The following is a 10,375-nucleotide window of genomic DNA, read 5'->3' as shown; positions in this document are numbered from 1 at the left end:
TGATTATGATACCACTGGAAATGTGAGCAAATTCTTAAAAAAGTGTAAATGCATACCATCTATGGTACGATCTATGGTATGGTTTTTGAGCCTGTTTTCCATGGTATGATTTCTGAGCCTGTTTTCACGCCCAAAATCAAATCACAGTCTTGATCTAATAATCAGATCTCTCATGTAAATCTAATTTCTACTGCAAAATATCATTTTTGTTATTCTCTCAATTTGAGAGATTTATTGTTTTTTACTTAGTTACAAGCGCTTTTTATTCCGCTAGCCAAAAAACAATAACCCAACAAAATTGAACTTTGATTTACATAAATTGGCGTCCTTTTTAACGTTCAGCTCACATAAATTTAACACTTAAATGCTTGCTTTGATCTCGAGCAAAGATTGTGAAACTTAACCTCGGTTTTACAACTATGCTGAAATTCCATAAAGTCTATCAGATAAAAAATTGATGTACTTTGTCCAGGAAAAGTTGGTCTTTTGTACGTATTTTTTTGAACATTGTGGTAATGTGTTTTTTTAAAAGGTAAAATTTCATCGGGTAAGCAAGTTATTCGAATGAAAACAAAATTGAAATTGCACTTTGTGGAGCATATAGTGTTTCGGATCTCTTCTGTTTCGGCCCCCAGCTTAGTGGGAACATATGTATTGAGAACCCAAGGCACACGTGCATTATTTTTACATTGTAGCGTGCTATAAAAAACACCTAATTTGTAGCTGGGATCATTGAACTCACGGGGGGCTGACACAGGGCAGATCAAGAGTTTCAATCAGAAAAATTTTGTTAAAGCTGGTCAATGATAAAATTGTTTTTCTATAGGTAATTTTTGGAATGATTCGTCGTGTCGAGGAGTTATCAAAATAAAATATGTATGAGATCCACTTTGTATTCAAATTATCACTCAGAGAACGAAGCTTTTTTTATATCGAATCAGATGGTCAATAAAATCCAATCTAACATGGTATGGGAGATACTAACTTTATGTGCAGTCTTAATCAGAAAAAACTTTTGGTCCTTGTAATCGTAAGGCTCTAAGGAAACTCAATGCAATCCGGGCGTTATCTGATTATCGTGGTTTTGAATACTTAGTCAAATGGGTCCATTGAACAATTGTTGAGAACATCAAAAATTTAGCCGGTAAGAACCGTGAAGAGATCAGAGTCCGGTAAAAAAGACTCTTCACTAACCCTACGTATGTAAAAAGAGCAGACCCGCGTGCTCTTTTTACATGGTAGAGTGCTGTATAACATATAATTTGTAACTGGGGGCGCAAAAAAACTGTAGGGTCCAAAACAGAATAGATCCGAAATTTGTCGTAGCTGGACTAGGAAAATGACATTATTTTGGTTTGCTGATAAGCGAGGGATCTATTCTGTTTTGCCCTACCTCTACCTTAGTGACCGTATTTTTTACGCCCCACAGGTGCGCGTGCTATTTTTTTACATAGTAGAGTGCTATATATTAAACTATAAATTGTAACTGAGGGGCGTAAAAAAGTCGGGGCCAAATTAGAATAGATCCTAAGCGAGTATCAAATTTTCACATTTGGAGCATAACCAACTAACATCGGATGAATTGTTCTCGAACGACTAGTGGGAGCACAATTGGGTTTTTCCCATTATACTCCAAAGCCTAGTGGTCAGATAACTTATATCCCCTATCATAGTAATTATACCATAATGGGGTCGGCTATAATTTCATTGAGGGCTATAATTGGAAAAAACCGCAGCTCGTTTGTCGGGGGGAGGGTGTAGTGTAGCCCGAGTGGGAGTAAATAATAACGAATGGTCTTCAAATAACGCGTTAGAGGTTATTAAAATCTACTATGAGTTTTAGAAAGTGAATAAATTACAACAATTTCAGCGCACTTATTTGATCTTTTTGCAAAATTGAAAATTGCCGCCAAAGAAGTTCAGCTGCTTGAAATTAGGAGAAACAATTTCAAATCACGCAAAACGCAAAAGGTCAAAGGCATAAAAGTCAAAACGCGATCAAAGGAAATTTTTGCGGATCTATTTTGTTTCGCTTTACTAGATAATGATTAACTAGATAATGGCACGTGCTCTCTAACGGGTGAGCATAACGAGCTAGTGTGCACAAACAGAAATGATCGCAATAAATGCTTCTTTTTGAGAGTTGTTAAAAACTATGGATCGATTCCGTTTTGGCCCCTACGCTAGTGAGCATATTTTTTGTATGCCACTAGGCGTACGTGCTATTTTTTTATATATTAAAGTGCTATGTAACAACACATAATTTGTAATTTGCACAAACAGAAAAGATCCGATGTAAGTTTGCGTTTCTGGTTTCTAACCCTGTTTTTGGAATCTATTCTATTTTGGTCCCCAAGTGTTTTTTACGCCCACCAGTTACAAAACAGAATAGATTTCAAAAACTCAGACTTAGAAACTAGAAACGCAAAGTTATGTGGGATCTTTTCTGTTTGTGGGACCCCCCCCCCAAAAAAAAAAAATTTGTGCGTCAAATTATTTGCGCCCCTCAGGCGCATCTGCCATTTTTAAATGATTTAATATGTAAAAGCACGTGCTCTGTAACCGGGGGGAGCTTAACGTACTGGTGGGGAGGGGGAAGAAACGGAAACATGGCTGGCAGATTGCCAGAAAATAGCTGCAATAGCTTCATAGATATGCAGTCTCAAAAAAACAGTAAAAAAGACAGACCAAAAAAATTCGTCTTTTCATTAAGAGTTATGTTATATTTTGAGTAAAATTCTGTATAAGTTTTTGATGCCTCTATTAGCTGCTCTCAAATAAGCTTCATTTAGAGTGACACACACCCATTTGACTTTATCTCATTGAATTAAAGTAAATAAAAGTCCATTTCAAAGTGATGAAGTCAATTTTGACAGTAAGTCAAGTGTGACCAAACATTTAATCACGAGAATGAACAAAAAAATCCCTTCACTAAGAGCGAAACATGACGTCAGGCACAACTTCTAATTAAAATTGCATGAACGAATGAACAAAAAGCAGATTTGAAGTGGTTGTGACGTCATATGGTCGTAACAAAAATTGCGACGACGAAATAAAACCCACGAGAAGGCCAATAATAGCCCCAGCTAACGCTGTGCGGCTATTGAAAAGATCCGTCATGTCAGATATAACAATTTAGAACGTTCACTGCATTTTTCCTACATATAATTGCAATGAATGCGTTACTTTTGTTATGTAAGAAGATCATGTAAGAAGATTGGGTTTAATTTCGTTACTTGTCTACGACAGTTACCGTTTATTTTACATAATTTGGCCGAAATTATTCGGACGGGGTCAGACTGTCTCTGTGAGACTTATGTTACTAAAAATTTACTAAAGCTTACCTCAACACAAATGTTTGAACAAATAGCGGACTAACGTCTCTCGAATTGCTCTCAAACAACTGGCGAGGGGATGACTTCGTCAGAATATAGCTATGGTTTGGGGGGTGTCCTGTTTTTTTCACTCCTAATCTTATAACCCCTTGCTTCCTCGCGGAGTTACTTCGAAGCCCCATATCGTGACTCATTAGGAAATTTGATCCCGGGTGTTAACCCTATGCTGGAACCCCTAATTGGGAACAGTTTTGCAACATTTAGATATGAAACCTGCACAGCATATCTGCTAGCAAAAATTTCAATCTGTATTTCATTGAAAATTCTGTTAAACACTCGTTTTAGAAAAATTGCGTTTTGAAGTTTTGATTTATGCCCACTCAGAAAGTAGGTTTTTAACTTTATCTCACATCCTTTCATTTGAAAAGTACCGGTTCTTCTGTATTGTAGACTAGGACTGTTTTTGACCTTTTTTGGTTCAAATCAAAGTTCAACATAAAAGAGGTCAGCCTTGTCAAATGTTCTTTTTTTATTAAAGGCATTGCTCAAATGCAGTCTCATCATTATTCTTCGATTTCAAACAAACGCAAGCTGTTCAATGCCGCACTCTAAGGTCAGTAGTTTTGTGTTATTTAAAACTAAGAACAGTCCTTCGCACCATGAATTTATGCCTCCAAAGCAGTTTTGCTGAATTGCATGCTGAGAATTTAGAAAGCCGAAAGGCTCTTAAGAGAGCTTACGCCCTGTTTTTCTCATTTTTGGGGGACGAAAAGTGGAAGTCAAAAGCGTCAGTTAAGCGTCAGAATCGCATAAACCACAAGTTTAAGTTCTTTGTTTGAGCAATTAAACGTCTACCTTGCATACTTATAGCAAACTGTTTCGGTCTCAACAGTCAAGTTTTAACGATTCTTAGTTAATTGGTTACACAAGTATGTAAAGCATTAGTCATTTGTTTGATTTGCTTCATTGTTTCGAGTGGTTTCAGATGTTACAAAGTTCTTCGTAGTAACGTGAAAATCGTTTGTCTCATGAGTGATCGTTTGTAGGCAGTTTGAGTTATAGCGGGAGGAATGAGCGGAAGAGGGCGAGGAAGAGAGTAAGTCCGCTGCAGTATTCCACCATTCCGCCTACACTTTCGACTGTGGTGCCATCTTCGTCCCCTTCCGAGTCGCACTCAATGCTAGGGTCGCATGAATTGAAGTGGCTGAAGTAGCTCTTAGACAGACTCTCATTGGTCTTGCAGTAGTTGTCCTGGTCAAACAGCAGTTGCTCTCCAGTCAACGCCATTTTGATCTTGTCACTGAATACGCAAACAACATACTCCTCACTGCCCGCTGACCTTCGAAACCTTTTTGATTCGTCTCCTGCTGGTGCTGATGCTGGTGCTGGCTTTGCTGCTGTTGTGTTTTCTGCTGGTTTTGCTGGTGCTGGTGTTGCTGGTGCTGGTGCTGGTGTTGCTGGTGCTGGTGTTGCTGGTGCTGGTGTTGCTGGTGCTGGTGTTGCTGGTGCTGGTGCTGGTGTTGCTGGTGCTGGTGTTGCTGGTGCTGGTGTTGCTGGTGCTGGTGCTGGTGTTGCTGGTGCTGGTGTTGCTGGTGCTGGTGTTGCTGGTGCTGGTGTTGCTGGTGCTGGTGTTGCTGGTGCTGGTGTTGCTGGTGCTGGTGTTGCTGGTGCTGGTGTTGCTGGTGCTGGTGTTGCTGGTGCTGGTGTTGCTGGTGCTGGTGTTGCTTCTACTGTTGTTGTTGACTATAGGTTTCCCAGGTTTAGCGATGCTCGTTTTACATAAAGTGTGCTTATTTCAAAACAAGCAACAAAAAAGCATAACCAACGAATTGCTTTCAAAAGGGTGGCGAGGAGTTGGTTTCAACAAAAGCTAGCTGCAGTTTAGCTTAAGATCAGAACTTAAGTTTGAGGTGGGGATGGCCGTGGACCGAGGCAGCCAAGGGCATTACGACAGTAGTAAGAGAATCTGCCATATGCTTGTGGGGGGGGGGGGGGTCCGAACCCCCCCCCCCTACAAGACTTTTTACCACCGAAAAACTGATTTTCTCTTTGTGAAATAAAGTTTTTTGGCTAAGTTTCGCCAGCCTGTGAGAATTTCTTGGGTTAAGCAGTCTGGCGAGACTTATCCAAAAAACTTTATTTCACAAAGAGAAAATCAGTTTTTCGGTGGTAAAAAGTGTTGTAGGGGTTGGGTTCGGACCCCCGCCCCGACAAGCAAATGGCAGATTTCCGCTGTTGCAATGTTCGCTGTATATAGAATTAGGTGTTACCTAAGTTTTGGACTCTCACTAATTGTTTTTGGTGAAAACATAAAAAATCGTATATAAGACACCAGAAGCCTAAAATTTTCAAAAATTTCGAAATTTTTTTCAAAAATTTTTCAAAGTTTTTCAAAGTCCTAAAATTGTTTGAAATGGATTTTGCGCTATGAAAGAGCACTCAAAAAGTGATTTTTTTGTTGACTTCACTTTTTTCACCTATGCAGTATGGGGGGTTGAAACCTACGAAAATTTCAAAATTTTTTTCGAAAATTTTTCAAAGTTTTTCGAAGTCCTAAAATTGTCTGAAATGGATTTTGCGCTATGAAAGAGCACTCAAAAGTGATTTTTTGTTGACTTCACTTTTTTTCACCTATGCAGTAGGAGAAGGCGAAACATAGAAAATTTTAATTTTTCGAGAAAAAAATCCAAAAATTTTTGAAGTCTTAAAATGATATGAAAAACAATTTGATTAACAATATTTTATTCTTTGTAACTCATTTTTCTTTTGAGATTTTATAATTCAGAATACAAAACAATACCAATTCAATCAGCGTCAGAGTTTCTAGAAACAAAATCTTTGCTTTCATTGAATAGATTTCTGTTTACATTATCAGTTTTCTGCCTTCTTTTGCTAATCTTTGTTAAAGTAGCACTGTCACTGCTGCTAGAAGAGTTATCCTGGCTTTCCTCAGCTTCGTTGGGAATGAAGGGGTTACTGATTTCATTATTAGAGTCATCAGATTGATCAGATAGGTTTGAAAAGTCGACAACATCAATTAACTCCTCATTCGAATACGATGGTTGATGAAAGCCGGGGTCAGGTGTTTCCCAGGCCAATACCTCCTCACCTTCGGAAAGTTCGAACAAATTGTACGGTTCATTCAATTCCGTATCACAATCAGTTTTTACGCACTTTTTTTTCGTAATGTACTCATCCCTCAACGAAAAGTGTCCAAATGGCAGCGTAGTTTTTTGATCAGAGCTGATATATCTTTTGTCATCATATGCGCTTAGCGCAATTTTGTTGACACAAACAGTTTGTAATTGATGTTTGTTGGTATTAAACTTGATGTTTTCCACTCTCACCAGGTCTCCGGTTTCTAATGTCTTTTTGAACATCTCATGGTTCAATTTGGTTTGAGCGTATTTTTTGGTTCCTTTTGCGGTCATTTTTGTTTGCCCGTTAGCAACGAAAATAGAGTACAATTTTGGCTTAAGGGCACAAAAATCCTGTATTGGTGTTCCTGCAAGTTCATCTTTGAACTTTAGGACAACTTTTTCGTTTGATCTATCATAGAGTTTGTGATCTGTTGGAAAATTTGAGAGGTCAAAAGGTCTTTTGAGATCCAAATTTTTATCCAAGTCGTCATAAAAGTTTTTGGTTTTAAGCTTGTAAATGAAAGAGTCTGTATCTGAATACAACAGCACACACACTCGGTTTGTTTTTTCATTAAATTGTAGTGGAACTCAAGCATTAAGAGCTTTGAAAGCTCTAAAATGCTAGCACCAACAATTGTTGGTTTGTTCCACAGGATAGACTGCTTTTTCTTAGTGATCAGAGTCAAGTTTTTGTCTATGATTTTGATTAAGGAAATATTGCCTTCAGATGTTGCTTTCAGAAGTTCCTCTTCCGTTCTGACAAACGAAACTGACACTCGGCTTCGCAAACTTTCTGAAAACTTTCCAAAGGTCGAATTTGACATTAGTTTATAGAAACCTTGGTCAAACTTTGTGGACGCTGATTGTCGTTTTTGCGTGTTGAGTGCAATGTAGCTTGAAAGCCACTTTGATTGTCGGAATTTTGCAGCTTGATGAACCTTGGTAATTTTGATGCCGTTGTTAACGTAAAACTTTAGGTTACGATAGTGGAGCACAAAGTTTTTCTTGGGGTGGAAGGTCTGTCTCAGCTTTTTGGCTTTTGATGCAGTCATATTAAGGGTGTTTTTTAGAGAAGTTTGAAAATCACTCAATTCTAGGGGATCAATTGATTCCTTGTCTGGTACGAGTGGATAGTCTGCGTGTTTATCATGTAGTTCGTCAGGGCACTCCAAATCGACTTCAACCAGGAAACCAATATCGCCCTCATCTTCGGTTTGTAATATTGTGTCTAATGAAATGTTTTCAACGAGCTCAAAATCCTTGAGTGGCAATGGGTATTGGAGCATGATGCCACCGTAAAGATTATTCGCATCAATGTAGATTATTGATGAGACATCTTTTGACTCATCAAATTCCAGTAACATGGTGTTGTTGGCAACCTCATGTCTTGAGCTAAAGACGGAGGATAACCCTCCACGCATCATCCTTTCCGTCAAGTCAAGTATTTGTCGATCAGTCAGTAACTCAAGTTCAGGTTCACAAACTTTTAAGCAGGCACTTCCTGAAAGGTTTGAGGCCGTATAGAATTGCCAACAGTCAAATCCGTATGTGTTATAACACACGGACCGTAGCTCCTCAAACCAGCATGCTAACTGGAGAACATCGCCTGTAAGGTAAAGTTGGAGGAACTGTTTAGGGTTTTCACAGATAAACACTTTGAACACATTATTCAACTGAATAAGTTCCTCATTTGTGACGTCGATTTGGTTGTCTTTTAAACTGTTCTTCCAGTTCTTTAGACATGGAAGAGAAAGTTCATTTAGCTTGCTGAACGAGTCTACATATGAGTAAGGAAAGTTTCCTTTCTTCTTCAACAGTTTTCGCTGCTCGTCTGTATAGCCCTGATAGAAGTGGTCTAGGAGAGAAAATTTGTTGTCGGGTAAACTTTGTACCAGTTTGTCTAAGCTACAAGGCATGAACTTGAAGCTATCGAAAAAACGAAGGTACTCGTACACTGCAAGTTCATAACGCTTGCGTTTTCGCGTTTCGATAAAAACGCCGAAATTGAGTACAATAAATTTCTCATCATTGGTTGGTATGACTTCAATTTTTGTCGACTGTGAAGCCGAGTGTAAGGACTTCACAATATGATGTAAATCATAATTCATCATATTTTGGGCAATCACTGGAGTGTAGTTTAGCGTTCTTCGGTTTAGTTTACATGCACTGTGCGCATACCCAATGAATTGTCCGTTGTAGTGACAGTGGTCTAACACCTTTTCGTTATCATTGTTGAAATCAACATTACAAATCCAACACTTTGACCAGGTGTCTCTTGGAGGTGCTGTGCCGAGAAAACATGGGAATTTCCGCTTTTGCTGATAGAAATATTTTGCAAGTTTCTCTATTTTTGTAACAAAGCGTTCCATACAATCAGGTCCAGTGTATATATCAAAATGCAGGGGCTCAGAGTTATCACGTTCAACAACAATCATGCAATAACTGCAAGGAAGATATTGTTCCAATGTAGAAGTGCTTGAAATAGTGGGGTTGTTTTTTGCCGTTGCAACGGGCACAATCAGATTCCAGATCCAGTTTCACAACAAAAGGCGAAAACCACCTTGCCGCATAGTTCTCAAACTTTACGTTGTTTTTGTTGAGTGTGGGCATTGTTATTTGTACTGACTCGTTTTCCAGACATACTTTTTGATGGGAAGTGAGTAGCCCTACTGATGAACATACATGAAAACAATTGCGACACAGCTCGCTCCTATCACGATACTCCCTTCCTTTGACTTTGGCAACAAGTTTCTTTAAATTGATAATGAGCACGTAGTGGTAGGTCTTTTCGTTTTGTAGGAGCAACAAGTCCAGAACAAAAGGAAATGGTTTTCCTTTCGACAATCTCAGGGCGGTAGCTGTTTCTTGTCATACCTGAAGCAGAATTTTTTTACAATTTCGGTGGGGGGATATCAAACAAAAAAATAATATTAGATAACGGAGTTTTTCATAAAATTCAAGTTTTTTTTACTTCGAAAGGCTTTTTTATAGTAGACAACAGTGTAACTTAAATATCTCGTTACCTGAAAACATTGACTTGCACTTCATTGAGATCTTCGAACTTTGATATGTCATGGAGACTCATTGGCATTTCAAAGTTTCCTTTCGGAATCTTGGCTGATGGGTTCTCTCTACTGTATGTAAGAACATTTGTTCTAGGTCTGACGCACGGAGCTGGCGGTTCCAGTTTTTCTTTTTTGTAAACTAGGTGGTATCCAGCTGTGTAGCAATATAGATAGCAGTTGTTGTCGCTTCCATTGTGTATGTTCAGCAAATTCGAATCCCTTCTCAACGGATGTCCCTCATGAAACGGTATGAAGCTGCTACCGCGCACTGCAACGCATTTAGTCAGTTTCAAGGTGACCTTGTCTATAGAGCAGCTGCCAGCCACTTCCATAGCTTGAAAAGATTACAAGCGTAGACACTATGCTATCAATGAGAAATTCGTAGCTTTCATCTGAAATCCCTGAGTGGTACACAGTCACTGTTTCTGTGTTAAAGTATACGTTCACTTTTTTCAATTTCTTCCTCTAACGGCTTTTGAAGTGTCATTTCCACGTTTACTTGAAGTTTTTGGGAGAATTTGTGTGTGTGTTTTTGGATAATTCTTGACACCTCTTCACGCTTTCTGAACACGAATTCCATAATGTCCAAATCTTTCTCCCCCGGCTGAAATTCATAGTAACTTACACCACCGCTGATTGAGCTCACAGTGGGTCTTGTCAAGTCAATCTCATCTTCTTCCATGTCCAATATTGGCATGCCATGTTCGTTTTCAACGTGTTCCGCATAGTTTAGTTTTGTTTGAAATCCTACACGACAAGTGTAACACACTTTCAAAATAGGCTGCTGGTGAGAAGTGTGAGAATGTTTGCGCAGCGTAGGCAAGCTTCGTACTTT

General features: G+C 38.8%; 1 protein-coding gene across 1 annotated transcript in view; it reads right to left on the bottom strand.

Annotated features, from left to right (window-relative positions):
• Positions 1-4,219: 4,219 nt before the first annotated feature.
• Positions 4,220-10,375, bottom strand: part of LOC142353647 (uncharacterized) — a 100,272-nt gene continuing 94,116 nt past the window's right edge. Inside the window, exon 4 of the mRNA XM_075405943.1 lies at positions 4,220-5,078. Coding sequence (XP_075262058.1) covers positions 4,392-5,078 — 687 coding nt within the window. The 3' untranslated portion in view covers positions 4,220-4,391. The remainder of the gene's footprint in view (positions 5,079-10,375) is intronic.

Source organism: Convolutriloba macropyga, chromosome 14 (genome assembly GCF_964194025.1).
Source record: "Convolutriloba macropyga chromosome 14, txConMacr16.3, whole genome shotgun sequence".
Taxonomy (NCBI): Eukaryota; Metazoa; Xenacoelomorpha; order Acoela; family Convolutidae; genus Convolutriloba; species Convolutriloba macropyga.
The sequence above is the reverse complement of the archived record's forward strand: the minus strand, read 5'-3'. Positions and strand labels throughout refer to the sequence as shown.